This window comes from Xiphophorus couchianus, chromosome 5, assembly GCF_001444195.1.
Source record: "Xiphophorus couchianus chromosome 5, X_couchianus-1.0, whole genome shotgun sequence".
Classification (NCBI taxonomy): Eukaryota; Metazoa; Chordata; class Actinopteri; order Cyprinodontiformes; family Poeciliidae; genus Xiphophorus; species Xiphophorus couchianus.
The window spans coordinates 27393510-27412409 of NC_040232.1; the positions used below are offsets into that span (position 1 = coordinate 27393510).

General features: G+C 41.1%; 1 protein-coding gene across 1 annotated transcript in view; it reads right to left on the reverse strand.

Moving 5' to 3' along the window:
* znf407 (zinc finger protein 407) overlaps positions 1-18900 on the reverse strand; it is a 196700-nt gene that overhangs the window by 173500 nt on the left and 4300 nt on the right. The window contains exons 3-4 of the mRNA XM_028018396.1: positions 16521-18722; positions 7127-7241 (exon numbers count right to left, since the gene is read on the reverse strand). Of these exons, the coding sequence (XP_027874197.1) occupies positions 7127-7241; positions 16521-18722 (2317 nt within the window). The remainder of the gene's footprint in view (positions 1-7126; positions 7242-16520; positions 18723-18900) is intronic.

The window sequence follows — 18900 nt, forward strand, 5'->3', positions numbered from 1 at the left end:
TGGACTCTATTTCTTTTACAGACAATTGTGTAATGAGTAAAAAGTAAAAAGGTTTGTTTAATTATCTGTACACAACACACAACAAGGTAGGTTCAAAAGCTACAGCACGGTTAAGAAGTATTGCACTAGATGTTTGGTATCTAGATCAACTAAGATTCCTCATTTTTGTATAATAAAGTATGATGTTTTAGTATTTACTGAACAGGTTATTGTTAAAAAGAAAATTTGTTCTCAATCAACTTACATGGTTATACAAAAGTAAAATGATTAATTATATATATATATATATGAGTTACTTTGGATTTACACTGAGCATAAATTCTTTAATACAGTTTGTGATCAGTGATAACCTTTTTATTTAACAATAATAACACTTTATTTGGAATCTAAACAATCTGCAGTCTAAGGTAAACAAAATAAATAAATCAATCAACTTCACGTCAGTTCAAAAGGCCAATAGAGAAATCCGCAAACACAAAAACAAATGAAATTATAATCATTTCAGTATGTTTTAGCCTCATAAAACACCCAATATGGTTCCAGTTAGTTATTGTTTTTGCCCATTAATTAACATTTGTGTTTTATTACACTTCACAAAAACGTTTCCTCAGTTTCAGCTTTTTGGTATTTCGTTTAGTTTTAGTTAATTATAATAACCTTGAAACTCACATAGTTATCTGGGCTTAAAGCTGAAAAAACATTCAAATCAAACTCCACACGTTTCCAGAAGTCTTGTAAAAGTTGCGTTTGCGTATTTTTAATTTTTTTATTTTATCGACCCCCATTTAAACTTTTGACAGATTGCGAGTTACTGCGTGCTCCGCCACCCTCCACAATTTCAGAGTTCCAGCTTATAAACAGCTGGAACGCTGCTTATAAGCGTATGGAAGGTGTTATAGAACCAACTTTGGGCGACTCTTTAAAAAGCTCTACCAGCAACATAAACGCACAGCCGGGGTATCACTCCACCATCCCTCAGCAGCCTGCAAGCAGCAGCTCCTTTCACAGTCCTGCTGCATGAGCGGAGGGAGGAGCGGTGGTGGCGAGGGGGCTGAAGGGATCTTAGCGAAATCACTAATGTACGTGATGATTAAGTGTAACTCAAATACCGAGTGTGTTGTTCGTAGGCCTGACAGCCCGTAATTTGCTGTATTATATTCTGCGGTTTTAATTGCACGCCACCAACGTGTCCCTCTGACACGTTATGAAGCGATGATGTACAATTATTTCGGGGCGGCAGGAGATCAGCGGAGTGACATTATAATCATCCTCATAGGGATCCCTCTCTTCATCTGCAACAGCCATTAATGTTTTAATAGGAGGAAAGAAGGAAGGAAGAAAAAAAAAAAACACATAAAAATAGTTCTCAGGGACTTCTAACCAGAATCTGTTTGAGGATTATAGAGAATCACGTCGGGTGGGGGCGGCGGAGGAGACGGAGAGGGTGTGTGGACAGACAATAGAGGGGCTGAGTTAAGTGACGGCTTTCTCTGGATAAGCAGCGAGCTAAGATGCTCCTCCGCTGTCACCGCCGGGGCCTCACGCTCCTCATACGGGCCCGGGCATTAAGGCACATTACAAGCAGATGAGCCACGCAGGGCGGAACTGATGGGCTATTCTGGGAACAAACCAGACAATCTCACACGACATAAAAACCCCTGACACGAGTCGGCCCCGGCCCGTTAACAGTCAAATCACACACACATGAAATCACCACTACATATACACACACACATATATATATATATATATATATATATATATATATATATATACACACACGCCCACCCCCACACACACTCTGCAACACCAAGTTAAGGAGAGGGAGAGGAACAAAACTTTTTTTGTAGCTTGGGGGAAACTTTTTTTGTGTGTGTTGGCAGAAAGATGTTGGTTTTAAACAGTTGTTCAAATTTCTCAAGTGACACTCGGGGGAACGGGAGAGTAGAAAGGGGGGTGGGGGATTCGTGACCCATAATCATAAAACGCCGATCCACATGAGGACAATCGGCGTCCGCGGCGGATGCTGCTCCCGCTACCGGGGCCCGAGCCGAGATATTAAACCAATGCTTCAAAGCATTTAGACTGTTTATCCATAATTTAACACTTACAACAGCACTGGACGTCCGCTGCATCTTTAGGGAGGACAAGAGAGCGGGAGCTGGAAGTGCTGAATCCACGGCCTTTCTGCCAGATGATGGAGGAGAGGAAGAGGAGGCTCATTAAGTAGCCAAGCCCCACTGTGGACAAAAAAAAAAAAAAAAAAAACACCAGGAGGAAACGCAAGATTCTGCCATCCTTTTTCTTTTTCTCTTAACCAATTAAATTTGAAGAATCTGATCTTGCATGCTAACAGCCAATTTGTGTTTTTCTGCTGGTTTTTTAGATCTAAAGAATTCTTTATAGGCAAATTAAGACAAATAAGGCTTTTCAAAAAGAAAAACAAAAGTAAGCAGATAGATATGTAGGACAGCGAGAGCATTCAAGGCCTTGGGAAAGTATTCACACCCCTTCGATTTCCCAGAGTTAACACAGGTGCAAGCCTCATGGGGTTTCTCTCTATAAGCTCAGTCAGGTTAGACGGAGCATTTGTAAGCAACAGTATTCACATTTTACCTCAGATTCTCAGCTAGAGTTAAGCTTGAGACTTTGACTGGGCCATTTTAACACATGAATAGGTGTCGATCAAAACCATTCTGTTGTAGCTCTTCCCGGGAGTACGAGAAGCCTCAGACTTTCTCCTGGACAGGTTTAATATTCAGGTGTGATGATATCCGTGCGTCTCCCAGTTTTAAGCTAGCCTCTGCAGAGACAAGGTGGTTCTTTCCTGCCGCTCTGCTTTTTGATGCTTTTCCACTCGTTCGCTCCACTTCTAAAGAGACTCGCATCATCACACAGTATGTGGTTATCCTTACAACATATGATAGGTCAGCGTACCACCTCTACATTTATGATCTCGCTGTAGAGATGCAAGCTGGTTAGGTAAACATTTATTTTTACAGTGATAACTATGACTTTCTGGCGTTTCAAAAATGTTAATATGTACCCTGATCCTGTTGTCTGAACTATTTCTTACAAGTAGATTTGCTTTATTTTTCACATCACAAAAAAAAACTAAATCTCACCAAGTATTTTTTTGTTTAGTTTCTAGAGCAAATGTTTTACTAAACTTGAATCAAGACAAAACTGCTTTACAAGTGACTTTTCAGCAAGATACAGCAGCTTGTTTTAAGTCAATGATTCCCTAATATTGATGAGAGAAGTACTAATTCAACTGGCAGATTATTTCACATCTAACATGGGAAAAATGTATTATCAAAGAAATATGACTGTGAGTGAAAACGTAGAACTTTTTCATCGGTAACAAGGAATTATTGATTCAAAACAAACTCCTGAATCTTGCTAGGTTTTGTCTTATTTTGAGATATTTGCACCATAAAACTAGATCAACAATACTTGTTATTCTTTGGTTTTTTTGTAGCGCACTTTTAATCAGTGCTGCAGGGTTAGGGTTCTGTCTAGCTGCATAAAAAATGCCAACTAAAGAGACGATACATGGAGCAATAAGCTGAGTTTTGTGATTCATTTTCGGCATGCTCAGATCTGAATTTACAAATTGGCCATTAAGATTAGAAAAGTTCATTTTGACAGCCATCATTGTCATGCAAAATCAAGGCAAACGCTTTCTGCTTAACATTACTTGTCCACCTTCCTCCTAACATTTAGTCCTACGTTTTCTCCACAAAAAGATCAAACCTTTCCATCCGTTTGTTTCGGGCTATGTGTTTCCTTCTTTCTTTCTTTGTTTCCACAACTGTGAAACTCTGTAGCTCCTCCAGAGTGACAGTGAGCCTCTTGGCTAAACTTTATAGGTTTGTTTTTATTATTATTATTATTATTTGTGCAGTATTTTAAAAATGTATCCATTTCCTTCCAGAAACTGAATTAGAATTATATTTCCAGATGTGGAAAAGTTTAATGGATGTGAATACTTTTGCAGGCTACAACAGAGAGAAGCAAATGAAACAACGAGACGGCAGCCAAATGCCCGTGAAGTGAATGGCGAGCAGGACGCTGACTGCCGTAATCAGCTTTGATTGGCAGCGTGGTCAGGGGTTCTAATCTGTCTTGGCCCTGCATTTGCATTTCTTAATTAAATGCCAAAACAATATGATCTTTAACTATCAACAACTCCCCCCAGGTTCCCGGGAAGAGAAAAGCAGCGGCAGGCAGCTGCTAAAGCGAGGCGGACAGCCGAGGTGCCGCGCGTCCGTTCATTCAAAGAGTCAGAGGCGAGGTAATCCTCCAGTCTGGAAGTTTAACAAGGAAGACGTGGCGATCAATGGAAGAGCAGAAATCTTTTTTTTTGTTGTTGTTGTTATTGTTCTCCCTCCTTTTCTTTGGGAAAAAGGGATAGGAAATGATCTGAGCTGAAACAAAATGACGATAAATGCTATGGAGGCAAAGGAAAGTTTATCAATGATTAATGAAAACCATAAACCAACACTGCATGGGGAAAAAAAAGGAGTCCAAAAACAAAGTGGTGAGTTAATTGACATGATGAAGTGTGATTGCGCCTAAAAATTCCCCCAAAAACATCCGTTTCCTGAAGTAAAACGCCTTCATTCCCTTCACTATGATCTCACTTTTTCTGGGTCACCCCCCCCCAAAAAAAACTAAAACAAAACGGCTAATAACATCCCACATTACACCTGATCCATTGCCACGCATTAGTACCATGCTTTACATTCAGATTAGGGACGTATCAAAGTGTGAAAAGTTTTGGGGGGATGAAAAAAATTTAACAACAGCAAAAAAAAAAGGCAAGGCCGGGTTATGTGTATGTATGGCTCTGGCCTTAATGAGGTTGTTGCTGGGAGTTTCTTTGTGTTTGCTGCTCTTTAGTCAAGCCGAGGGATGGCCTGGTGATCAGTCAGTCCTGAAAGCACACACAGGGCCGATTTGTCACCGGTGGCTGGCACTGGCAGCACGCGGCTCCTACAGCCGCATGATTTGTGAAACCTGGGGTTGTATTTAGTAGTCCCATTTAAAAGCATATTGGAGAACCGCTCCAGTCGTACGCGCATGTGTGTGTGCGCGCGCACGCGCTGTAAAGCGAGACGCTTGGTCAAAGCCCAACATGTTTGCTGCACTTGGGAGAAGCGGGTTTTCAGATGTGTGTTGGTGGTTGGGGTGTGTGTGCGTGTGTGTGTTGGGGGGAGGGGGGGAATGTTCAGGGCTTGTGAAACATGAGCCTCTCCTCTCATTAAAGGAGATGGTGTGTTTAAAGCAAAGCTTGTTGGCTCCTGCTGTAATATGTTTGCGAACATCAGCGGGAGCAAATAAACACATTTGCTCTGCTCAACTTTGGAGGAACAAAAATAAAAAAGAAATAAGTAAATAAAAAAGAAATCTGCCTGCAACCAGACCGAATGACACCAGTTTACACACACACACACGCCCACCCCCCCACACACCCAAAAAAATGAAATAAATTTAAAAATCGCACAGAGAGAAACTAACGGCTCTCTTCCGACGTGTATGCTTTAGCAGAGTACGTCCCGGAGAACGAGCACCTGCAGAAACTTCAGGAAAAAAAAAAAAAGGTTGAAAATCCCACAATTTACTCTATTCCCCGGCTGTGTGTTAAACAGCTTAACACGTTTATTTGAACATGGCAAAGCTGTGAGGAGGTCTATCACGGGAATGGAGGGAGCTGAGCACAACATATGGTCAACATGCAGGGGGTACGGCGTACCGCCGGAACAGCCGTACTCCTCAACTACTGGGTATTTATAGCCTTGTGGTAACCTACATAAACTTCCAATTAGGATTATTTGTACAGCTGGCTAAATAATCTCTCTCACCTTATGCTGAGAGGAAAGTTGATGCAGATGATTGTTTTTTCCCCCCCCTTTCTTTTATAATAAAGAATCCCACAATATTAACGCATTTTCATGTTATTTTTGGACTGCCGATATTCAGACACGAAGCAATAAGTGCACACAGACATACAGTACATAATGTCAAGTGTTTCACTTCGTAGCTTAATCAGTTCAATTCTGTTGTTGGCGGTTTTAAACAGATTAAAATAATGACGACGAGGAGGATTATTTTTGCACCGTTCAGAGTTCTTTGAGAACAGGAATTTGCTGATAAGGACTCCCAGCTCAAAACTTCATTTAAATCAGTGCCGTGTAAAAGCACAACGACACAGTCGGCGAATATCATGAGCTTAAAGTAAAAGCTAGCCGCTTCACAAGATTCCTGACATATTTTGAGGAAACCTCGGAATTCCTGTTTTCTTGTTTTCACAATTGAAGCAGATTTCACAGATCTCAAACTGTGTATTTAATATAATTTAATCAGTTCACATGTGACTAGCCTGTGGGTTGAATGCTTAACCTACGGATTAGTCATTAGCACATTTAGAACCATATACACAAGTTTGATTGACAGCAATAAGACCCTCCTCCTGGCTCTGATTGTTGTTTTTGATCGGGACGGGTTTCTTCAGACATTAATAATGGCACTGGAAGGAGGTAGAGGAGCTCAAACTTTCCTCAGATTGTCCTTGTTACAGTCATTGACATGGTGACGGTTTTAACAAATATGTACGAAACATATTTCGCAGACATTATCATTTCTTGAGTTTCTTCAGAGACTCTGTTTCAGTTCATTTAACAAAGCTCGCATCAGGACCCAAATCGATACCTGTGATCAAATCGGGACATCTCTAGATTAAAGGAACACTATTTTCTGACGTTCATAAACCCGATGGTTCCATTTCTCTCTCACGCTGGGTTGGCTTTTAAATTCACCTGAGACAAATACAATCTAGGCAGGCTATAATACAGATAATTTTGTAGTTCACACTTCATAGAGCGGCGCTCGCGGAACAAATCCTGGCTTTTGATGATTTGTTTCCATCTCAAATTGACAAAACGGCCTACACTTTGGCAGCTGCTGCGGATACAGTTCCTCCTGAGACATTTCTGCAAGTTCTGCTTATGCATGTAAAAGCTTGTTTATTCGCCACCGCCGTCATCTGAGTGAAGGGCTTCTGAAGGAAGGAAGCTAACCAAGAAGTGTTTTAGCCACACGAAAACCGACTCTTGTCACTCACCCACAAATGTCACATTTGTACTCTCGCATCCCGAGATGCCTCTTCACGTGGTTCCGGGCGTCTCCCAGCTGAGCAGTGGCAAAGTTGCAGATCTTACACATGAAGGGCTTAGATCCTGCAAAGCAAATCAGACGCAACAATAAGAAAAAAAAAAAAAAAAAAAAGAACGAAAGATTTTTTTTTTTTTTTAAAAGACATATGTCTCTAATTCAGCACCAATAAAAACTAGAGTCCCACTTCAAGTGCCAAGCAGCTTTTCTTTCACTCTCTATCTATCCTTGTCACTCTCCTTCATCTCCTACCGACTCTTTCTTTGCCTGTGGATGTGTAAATTGGATTCCAAAGGTCAGGGCGAATACGTAAATCAATTCTGGGTGCACTCGCTACCTCCCATTCCATCATTAAAGCACTAATCACTCTGGCGGGCTTCTCAGGGAGGTTTCCTCCTAATTATTGTCATTAATAAGTCCGGAGGGCGGGGTAGCGTTTGAGAGAGTGGCAAAGCTTCTCTTCGCCATCCATCATTTAACCGCAGAGCAGTGAGGGCAGATGCCTGCACTATCTGTGTGATGCATGAGCAGCCACCAGCTCAACTTAAAGGGAGCATTCTACACAAAAAAAAAAAAAAGTCACCTTCTGTGAATTCGAGGGGATACATTTGGATGTCTGATGTCAAGAAATTAGTCCGGTACGTTCCAAAAACATCTCCTTCAGTTAGAGTCTGCAGGGAAGTGTTTATCATTTTTATGCAGTTGTGCTTGTAAGTTTGCGTAGCCTGGAAGAGTTTAAACTTTTCTGCTTTTCTACCAACATGACTCTGATCAAAAGCGTATCGTGACAGAGAAGGCCCCTCCAGAACCTTCAGTTTCTCCTGCTGTAACCAATCGAAGGTCGAGAGCAAATCATTTTCCAGTAACCATCTTTGTTGTTAATTTTGACTCACTTCCCTGTAGTTTCTTGGGTCTCAAATGCTCCACCTCCATGTTTCACAGTAGGAATGTAGCATTGTTAATCATAGACCTTGTTGATTCATCTCAAACTGAAGCAATCATGGCCGTAAAGTTCAGTCTTATTCCTCAACAAATTCTGAGGCTTGTCTTGTCACGTTGGTGTGTAGAAATAGCTGTTTCCTGGTTACTCGACCTTCCAGCGCAGTCTTTCTTCATGTGCATCGTAAAGTGGCTTGGAGTGGAGAGCCCTGTGTGACATTTGAAGTTAATTTGTGGGGGGATTTCTTTTCATCCTAAACAATTGATATTGCAGTTGTGGCTGAAACTTTAGTTTCTACCTGGCTGATGTTTAGTTTCAGAAGAATCCCCCATTTTCCTCTTCTTAATAAGAGGTTGAGCACCTCTGATTGACATTTTCAATCTCTTGGAAATAATTTTATATCTTTTTCAATCATTAAATGGTCATGCTACCGTCTATGAATTTTTCATATTTCTTAAACGGAGACCAAATCATTGGAAACTGGACATAACCTTTAGATTTAGGCATTTTTATGATTGTCACTACAATCTTACATACACTGAACTACAAAAATAAATAAACCGACATGAAACTACTGAAGAACAAGTGTATGAAATTGAAGTGGGGAGGGGCAAAATGGTGACGTGTGTGAACGAATTGGTGACAGGACGAATTGGCCCAGAGGGGACAAAAACTTCAGCCTGATTTAAACTTCTTAGTCCTCTTTACCGCATATAATGTGTGAAGCTTTCCATATTTTCATATAAAAACAATTCAACAATTTGTGAAATGAACTAGTCCCTCCTGCAACAAAGCTCTGGGTGACGCCCAGCACTGTGTGAAGACCTTGGTTGTGCAGGCCGGCAGGGACAATAAAGCTCTGTGTCGGAGGCTGGCACCACGCGCACAGCAGATGAACAAAACAAATCTTACATTATGAGGAGAAATTTTAAAAAAAACACCAAAGGTTGTTGTAAAGAAATTTAGCGACGAGATATCTCTGCTGTTTTCATATTTCGGAGGATTTTTCTAATAACAAGGATGCGAGAACTATGTTGATATTCCGCTGAAGAACACTTTCTGTTCGGTTTTCTTCTTCACCTGAGCACACAATGCAGAAACCAGCTCAGTATCGCCCTCTAGCAGTCTATAGTGGATAAATGTAGAACTTTTAAGTGACATACTGAACTAAAAATAATCTGTAAATGGGTGGATGCCTGTCTATAGGTATCTTCCAACACCGTAGGGTATTCTTATTGTATTATATGCATCAAAATGAAAACCTATACATCAGAGCTACTGTATGCCATTTGTATAGCTACAAATAGCCCTAATTACCATTTATTTAAGGTTAATTACACATACACAGTGAATAATTGAATGAATAAAACCCCGGTAAACAAGTCATGGTTTCTTCCACTTAATTTCTGTGTAAATCTTTGTTCATCATTTTATTCTTTTTGTGATTTATGTATTACTGTATGTTTTAATAAAGTCGTGTCAATGGAGAATGTCTGTCTCAGCACCATTTATTTACACTATAATAAGTTAAAACATGGTATGTTCTCACTGGATGTCCGTTATGCAAATTCACTAATGACCATTGTATGCAATGGAGTGAAATGTAAATATTTGAAAACTGAGGAAATACACCATATCTCAAGATTGGTATATTTAGAAAAAATAAAACGCCTAAATCCAATATTATTATAATTTATTTTGTACCTACTCTTCATAGAGCCTCCCCAAAAAACATAAATTAAGCATATGCGTACGACGAAGTCAAATGTAGAATTTGTTAGCAGGCTGAGCCGAATTTAGGCTGGCATGACACAGTGCGACACTTCACTCTAAGTGGCAGCCGGGTATGATATCCACGCATGCATCTTTGAGCAAACCCTCACCCTCTGCCAGCGAATATCCCAAGACGTTCTACAATATTTATTCCAGGGGCAGCTGCTGATTTGATTAAGCACTTTGTGTAGATTACTAATTCGTTCATACACGGTTCACTTGCTGTGAGCTGGAAGTACGACACATCGAATTTTACGCCAGTAACGAAGATTGAAAGGCAAGCTTGTGCTAACAAGGTCCATAAACACAAGGGACAAGAGAAAGAGGGTGTGTGGAGGGGGGAAAGCGGTGGAGGGGGGGCGGTGCACATGGCCAGCCTCTTCATTTCACATATCTCTGCAGTACACTACACATATTTACATAGGCATAAACACAGGAGCTAATAAAGACAGGGAAAAACTTATTACAGCCCCAATTGTAGCTGCAGACTTCACACCCAAACGCCGAGAAATCACACACAACAATACTGCCGTCGACACCTAATAAAAAACAAAACGACAGTCGCACAGGGTCACACCACACCCACCATCACACCTACATGCAGTTTCAGAGCCCCGCCTCACAGCCGAGCTTTATGTTCCCAAAACACATTGGCCACTGAGAAAACATAAAGAGACAATCGTCCTTTCTTCCCTTCTCACTCACACACTTTCAGACACATCCAACCTAAAGTTGAGAAGAGAGAGAGAGAGGCGTGTGGGGAGATGATTTGTCCAGATGGCTGGCTGAGCATGAAACATGGCAGAGTAGAAAGAGAGAGAGAGGGATGTACTGTCGCCTCCACCCCACACAACCCTCTTCAAAAATCTTATCACATTAATACTCCACCACTCTACTTAAACAGCCTCCCTGAAACTGAAATTGACCATCAATGCGGTGTCATGTTAAATTAATATTGCCATCCACACAGGGGCAATGTGGCTGCTTCACATCCCAGATGAGACAGAGAATGACTAATTCATTTCCTGAGAGGAGAGAGAAACCTCATGCAATGTTTCACCTCACATATCGTGATGTCTTAAGCTTTTTTTTTTTTCTTTTTTTTTTTTTACATGCCACACACTTTCTGCCGTAGCCTTCAGCTTTCAGGTTTGGAGGAAAATAAGAATAAAAACATGTCAATTTCACATGAATAAATGACTTTGTGCTCATGTTTGTTCCATTTCTCTTTGACACATGAGATTGCAAGATACCCACATAAAGTTTATTTCAATCTCTTTTCCTTCCTTTCCATTATTTCAGCTTACAAATATCTTTTTTTTTCTTCCCCCACATAGAAATGAGTGGATCTGAATTTTGGCTCCAAGTCAGAGATATATTAAACTTGATCCTTTATTGAAACGTTTCACCTGTCAGCACCAGAGTGTGAAAAGTGCACCCAGAGAAGCACTTCTGCCTGCGTGTCGCCACATAGTTCCGTGGCATCTGTGAAAGGTTTCTGTACACAACGCCAAGAAATTGTACTTCTTGTTTTTTTTTAAAACGTGGCAGCATTTTTGTAAAAAAAAAAAAAAAAAAAAAAAAACACAACAAAAAAACGCATGAAGTATGTTAATACTGCACTTCCACAACTGACAAACATGACAATGGAAATTAAACAATGATGCAATGGAGCCTGAAATATTTTGACATGTGGAGGACTGCACGAGTAAACTGCAAAGCCGTCCTCCACTTCCCTTTATGCAACCTGGAAGCATGTTTTAACACATTCCCCCGGCTGCTGAATGTTCCCTTTATATATATATATATATATATATATATAAAATATATATATATATATTTTTTTTTTTTTTTAATATAAAAATATATATCTTTTTTTTTTCATCCAGCTTTCAGGCTTTGGTTTTACAAAAATTCTAAATAAACTGTGGCACATGACAGTAACTTTGACTAATAAACTACTATAACATGTATTATTTATACATGTAATATATTTAGATATATTTAGATGGTAATAATATAGGCTTCGTAAGGTTTTGATTACAACAACTGAGTGTAAAAGAGGCACACCGGTTTTTTTGTGTTGCGTCACAGAAATATTGCAATAAATTTCTCAAAACAAAAGGAAGAGACTAATGGACCTCAACGACTCTAGTTCATTGTTGGGTACAATTTGCCTGTGGCTGCAGGTCCCAAGCTCTTCCACAGAGTTCAAATATTATATGCAAATATAAAACGCGACAAAAATCCTTCTGTTCACAAAAAGGAACAGGTTTTGTGTCAACATGGATGAACATGTGTTGGTTCAAACAAAAGCATCTTTCAATGCATAAGCTGAAGCTGATTGTTATGCTGCTATAGTATAGTAGTAAAGGAAATGTAAGTGAGCTCTCTTTGAACTAACTGCTTTCTTACACAAACTTGAGGACAGAAGGCCAACATAGAAGAAGCTTGGCAGAGGGTATAGACCTGACATAGGGGGGGGAAGAAAAGCTTTTAAGGTTGTTGTCTCCTGGAATGATCTAAAGACTGCAAAATGGTTGTAATTTTTCTTTTTTTAGACCTTTTGCCCCGTTTCAGTTTCTTGCCCGAGACAGTTCTCTAAAGAGCCAAGCTGACTCGTGGTTCCTTCTCGAGTTCCTGTGTGAGATTTGATCTGAAGTTTCTGAGTGACTCTTCGTCTACAGATTGCCATTTTGTCCCTTTTACTTTTATGAGGCCCTTTTCATTTCCTTCCTATGAATAACCCATTTGTTCGTGTCCATGTGCCTGTGAGTACTAGTATACCTTTCTTTGCTGACAAGGATTTTCATGTATTATAACAGTCATAAAACGCTCAGATTTGGTGTATTATTTAATTGAATTGTATGTTAATATTAAAAGATATATTTCTTCCATTCATTTTGGCTCCAGTCCTGATCTGATAAAACTCTTTACAAAAATAACAGATCAGGACGCCTGATTTACCAAAAAACAAATTAAAGTTTTGGTTTTAGAGTGGCTCAGCCAAAGTCTAGAACTAAATTTAACATAACATCTGGGTTACTTGACAAGAAATGTCCCCACAGTCTGATACATTAGGAGAACTTTTGCAAGGATGCTGGTAGGCTCCTACTAAAAATGCAGGAAACAAACAATTAGCTTAAGTTTGTGACTGAGTTATTATGACTATGTATTTTTTTCAATTTTTTAATTTTTTGGTTGGGTTTTTTTTCAGTTAAGTTGCACAGCAGATGTGTAAAATTCTAAACTTTGCAGAAAAGTTGAGAAAATGTTGTTTGGATGACTTCGTCTTTGTTGTAACAATGCTTCATGGCAGTAAGTATACTGTTGGAAAGCCTGCTTATTTTCCTCTTAAATGGTGCCACATTTACTAGGCCATTTTTAATTTCGGTTTGATTGGATCGTTGACGTTTCAAGAAACATGGCATGTTTTCAATCTAACAGTTAATTTATGGAGCAAACAGAGGCACCTACTCCTCATGCTGGTCACCAGCTTGGTCACACACTGCTGTGGGGCACCGTCCTAATCTTCGAATAGCATTTGTTGCTTTTCAGCCAAAATAGTCATGTTGGTCACTTTGGCAAAAACATCTAGGGAGTGTTAGCGGTAGGTGTTCTTGCAACAAAGGGGAAAAAAAATAAAAGCCAAACAAAAGTTCCCTTACTTTATGGGCAAAGTACATGTGATTTTTTTTTAAACACAAAAAGCTGACATATTAATAGGAGTGTATATCCTTTCAAGAGCCACTTTAAAAAAAATATCCATACAAAGAAATTGCCATTGTATTGGGTGGTTGTTTTTTTTATTAGCAATTCTAAATAGCAACCCAAATCCCACCCTGTGTGTTAACTCCCATGCCTTGCATGTGTGCACATTGCTTGAAGCTTCGGTCTGAGGTCAGACAGCTCGCTTTGGTGAAAAAGTGACCAATTTAGCTCGAAATGCTAATTCCAGCTCATTGGCAATACGCAAGCCATGTGTACGGGTTTCCTTAAAGGGACAAATTGACAAATCTGTGTGCAGCCTCCCACCACCGTTCCCTGATTTCACTGATTAATCAAGTGAATAAAAACTAGGTCTTAATTAAAAGGATCTGGACGTGCTCCCTGCTCAGAAACTGGCAGAACCCCACCGCGGCCCCCGCGAACACACTCTCAGAATGAATGGCCACACGTGGAAAGGTAAATAATTCACTGTAATGAGAGAATTTAGCAATAATAGCAACTGACATATGCTGTCAAAACGAGGAGAAATAAGGCTCGTCTTCGAAACGGAAAGCGCACATAAAAGTGGGGATTTAATCACCTAAGCAAGTCCACAGCTCTGTTGGATAAAAACAAAACAAACTGTTTATTTGAAACTTTAATGTGCCCTTGACTGGATGCCATCTTTTGGGACCTCAGTGTCACTACTTTCATTTTCTTAAGTAACACTAAGTAAGTGACGTCAAAACTCAAGAATTATGACACCGGGTAAAATTATGAATATGTGTAGGGTAACCATTAATATGAAAAGTGTAGAAGCTAAGCATTAATCATTGGAATTTAACCTCCAGTTTTCACAGCTTTAAGCCATTTGAGTTCAGCAGGAAGAAATCGGACTTTGGCACACGAGGAACCGTGATGTAGGATCTGTAAAATTAGATAAATTGAATTAATCTAGGACTACGGCATCATTTCCTCCAACACCACCTTAAATTTAAGAACATTGCACTGGAATAAAATGTGCAGATGCCCCTTGAATTCCTGGGATGAATCAACACAAAATCAGTCTATAATTGTGAGACATAAGGCAAATATAATTTGATTTCCAAGTCTTGCCACAGATTCTCAATTGAATTTGGGTCTGGACCCACAAATTCTTAAATACATTTTGTTTGACGATCCTCTCAAGGCTGAAGTTATCCAAGTTGGTGGTGCACCTTTTCCTACCTAAAATACTTTTCTTCCGCTCAGCTTCCTATTAATATATTTGGATCCAGCATGCTGAACAACCAGCAATAATCTTTTATGGCGTACCCTCTTTGTGGAGGGTGTGCATGACAGTCTTCTGCACGTCTGTCCAGTCTATTGACTGAAAGACCACTGAGAGGGTCAAAAAACCTTTGACGGTGTTTTGAGTTAATTAGCTGACTAGGGGGTGACAACATGAGTTTCCAATATATTAATTATACACAATATTCTAATTTTCAAGGGGAGTTTTCATTATCTGTATGCCATAAGCATCAAAACTACAAAACATAACAGGGTGATTTTTCGCCCTCGATGTTTATATAATTCATGAGTTTCACCCTCTGAAAGAAGCAACAAAAAATATTGACCTTTTTCATGATAATCCCGTGTTTTTTACTTTAGCTAGGCAGTTATACATAAGGTAAAATCAACAGTCAAGACAAACTTGGATAAATAGTCATCAGGTTAGCTGGTCAGCTAAAATACCCACTCAGGCCATCCACTGTCTCCAAGTGGAAACCTTCCTTACTTTATCTGACTCTAAAAGGAGGCTTCACACGCCCACAAAGACACATGTACACACACAGTAAACACAGAGCACGGACTTCAATTAAAGTCCCATTAAAGTTTAGCCTGAAAGGGGGGATGGACTATGGGAGGAAGAGAGGGGCGTTTATTGATGGCGCCCTCACATCTCGTTCCTGCATTAAGTTGATTTTAAAAGCAATTAATACACACGGTCAGGGAAAAGTAATGGAGCGCCCCGTGTTCTTAACCTGCCGGACGTCTCCCAGCCGAAACCCTGACCAATGCAGCCCTGCTTTGCATTATAAATGACAAGATAAATCCTAATGGATTGAGGATAATCAGGTAGCCATGAAGGCTGACATACACACACGCACGCACGCTCGCCAGGCATACAACCCCTCTCTCTCTCACAAACACACACACATATATATGCGCAAACATGGACATACAGACACCAGGGAAATTAAAGGCTTTGAATATGTCTGCATTGATTATTTTAAATTATTAGCCCACCTCTCTTTGGACCTCCAATGCTTTTAGCCTAAGCTTTAACACATTTACAGAGACTTATTGACTATAATTACAACTGAGTCTTGGTAATGGACACATCAATTATGAGTCGCACATGTCTCTGACCAAGCGTTGCTCAGGAAATCCCAATCTGGGGTCCATTAGCGTCTCTCCTGTTGGTTTGAAGCTCAATCAGTCTCTACCTTCACCTCTACAAAAAGAACTACTACCTGGCTGAAGTAGATAGTGGCCTTAACAATAGCCTAAGCGGCCACTGAAGGAGTCTGTTTCGTCCTATTTCATGCTGTTGCATCTAAAAAACAAAGGCCTAATCGCTAGACACTCACTAAAGGAAATTATTGTTTTGACATATTCAGGAAAACGTGTTACATTTAAGTGCTCACCAGACTTCCAAAGAGCAGCGTATGTAATCTGTATCAGTTACAAGAGGTTTTAATAATGTATGCAGCTGCAAAGTAGTGAATTTGTAATAATGCATACGTAATGATGTTTTCAAATCAAGCAGCTAAACTATGTGGTACTACTAATAATAATATGCATGTTTTCACAACATGTTCAAAGTAGGAGAGCGAGTTGAAGATTCAGTGAGTGAGTGTGAAAAGGCGAGCTCACATACCGGTGTGTGTGCGAATGTGTGCCAGGAAGGCCATGGAGTTGCTGCTCTTGCACACCTTGCCACAGTATTTGCATACACTGCCCTGGTTCTCCTCGCGCTCGCGGTTGATCTGCTCCGTGTCCTCCAGCACATACTTGTTGACCTCCCGCAGGAGCTCCTCATGTTTCTCCTTGATGTGGACAAACAGGTCCTGCTCCGTCTCGAAGCGGTCGGTGCATTTCACGCACTTGAAGCTCGCGCCCCCCTCGGGCAGCTCCTCCACGCTGTTCTGCTCGTTGCGGAGATGGGCGGCGCTGGAGAGGTGCTGGTGCAGGTTGCTCTCGGTGTAGAAGGACTTGCCGCACACCAGACAGTGGAAGTGCCTCTCTTTGGACGGGTGCTTCATTGAGATGTGGACGTTGAGGCCACTGAGGCCGTCCGCCATGAAGCCGCAGTCCTCGCAGCGTATGCGAGAGTTGCTGCCTTTGGCTTCATCCCTAACCTTCACCTCCTTTGGTTTGAGCTTTCTCACATATGTGGAGCTGGGGGACATAACGCTAGATATTGGCCCTCCAGTCAAAGATATGACAGGGGCCTCTCCTTCCAGTGCCATACTCTCTGCCAATGTTACCTCCTGCTCTGCAAGGGCCTTGAAGGAAACAATACTGGCATCAAACGGGGGAGCTTTGGACATTTGCATATCAACAACCGCTACATCTTCCTTTGAAGTCTCCTCTCCTGCTTGTGTACACTCTAAATTCTGATTCTCTTCATGTGCAGACTCATCTAGTGGAAGCTGAAGTTCAGCTGAAGCCTGCTGCACAGTCTTCTCAGCTGTCTGGTTGGTTGACTGTGGTTCATTGTCAGTCGATGATGTATTAGTTGTCACTTGCATTTCATCTTCACCTCCAGTTCCACCAACCACAACACGAACAATCTCTGTAGTGACAGATAGCGCAGCTGGATCTTGCATTTCCACACACGGGCTGTCAATGTAACAAGATCCCGACCAATCTGAGGGGTTTGGATGTTCACAGCCAGTGCTGGAGTTCTGCCCAGGAGGCTCATTGATCTCTGTCCCTTTTAAAGGATGTTCTGAAGCTCTTTGTTCTTTGCTCTTTTGATGTTCCAGGTATTTCTGACTCTTTTGCTTATGCTTCTCTGTGCTAGCATGACGATACATTTCCCTACTAGTAACGGCATAGTAGCTGCATGCTAGACAGATGTACTCAAAATCTTTGGTGTGCTTTCTCTTGACATGGAGATGGAGGGATGGGATTGACTGGGCAACAAAATCACAAAGACTGCAAGCATTAACAGAGTCATACTTGCTTTTTTGCTGGCTTGTGTCAGACTCAGTTTGGTCTTCATCTTTGCGTTCTTCGAGAAGTTCCCCATCCTGTTCTTGCTTTGCGTCAGTAGGCTGTGTGGCAGTAGCTGGTGCGCTGGTTGGCTCCAGCAACGGCGCACTGGAGTCGGCCCTCGCCGGGCTCTTACTTGAACTCTCCTGTGCTCTTTTCACATGCTTCTTAGTAAAACAGTGACGATCCATATCTCCCTTGGTAACACAGCTGTAGTTGCACAAAGTGCAGCTGTAGCCATAATCTTTGCTGTGTTTGCGGCGAACATGAACACTAAGATTAGTGGCATTGGACACAACCAAGCCACAGTATCCACAAGTAGTAGAAGACCCTTGTTTTGGTCTTCCTCTTTTCTTTCTTGGAGGTTCAAGCTCTTCATCTTCTTCCTCAGTCAACACAGACTCGGCTGCCTCTGACAGCTCATCAGTTTTCTGTTGTTCTTCGGTCAAAGTAGTCCCCTCATCTCCAGGAACCACTTGATCGAGGTGACCCCCAACTGCATCATCTCCCACACAGTCTCTGCTAACCTTCTCAACGCACTGTTCAAATGAAGAAGCTTCTGAGCTTTTCTTTACTTTCTGTTGCTCCAAATGGCCATCTGACGACAGGTGAGAACTCATCCACTCTGAAGTCGCGGCAAAGAAGTTGCAGACTTTGCAGCGGAACCACTCTAGGGCGGGGTGTTTATCGCGAGCATGCCTTTCCAGCACTGCAGTGCTGCCCACTCTGAAATCACAGATTGGACATTTCAGCTGGAACCTGCTGAGAACACGCTTTGGTGCCACTTTTGACGGTGAAGCCTTTTCAGTGCTGCAGCTCTCCGCGGCTTCCTCCGATTCGCCCACGTTCTCCTCCGCCTCAACTAAAAAGACACAGAGAGATATCCTTCTTTTTAGTCTTTCTCAACAACTACAGAAAAACATCATCGTCATCACTAGCCAACATTAATATTTAATTCACTTAAAAATGTAATTCACCTGTATGGTTGCGGATGTAAATATTTTTCATGGATGAAATGTCAACTGTGAACAGGAGATAAG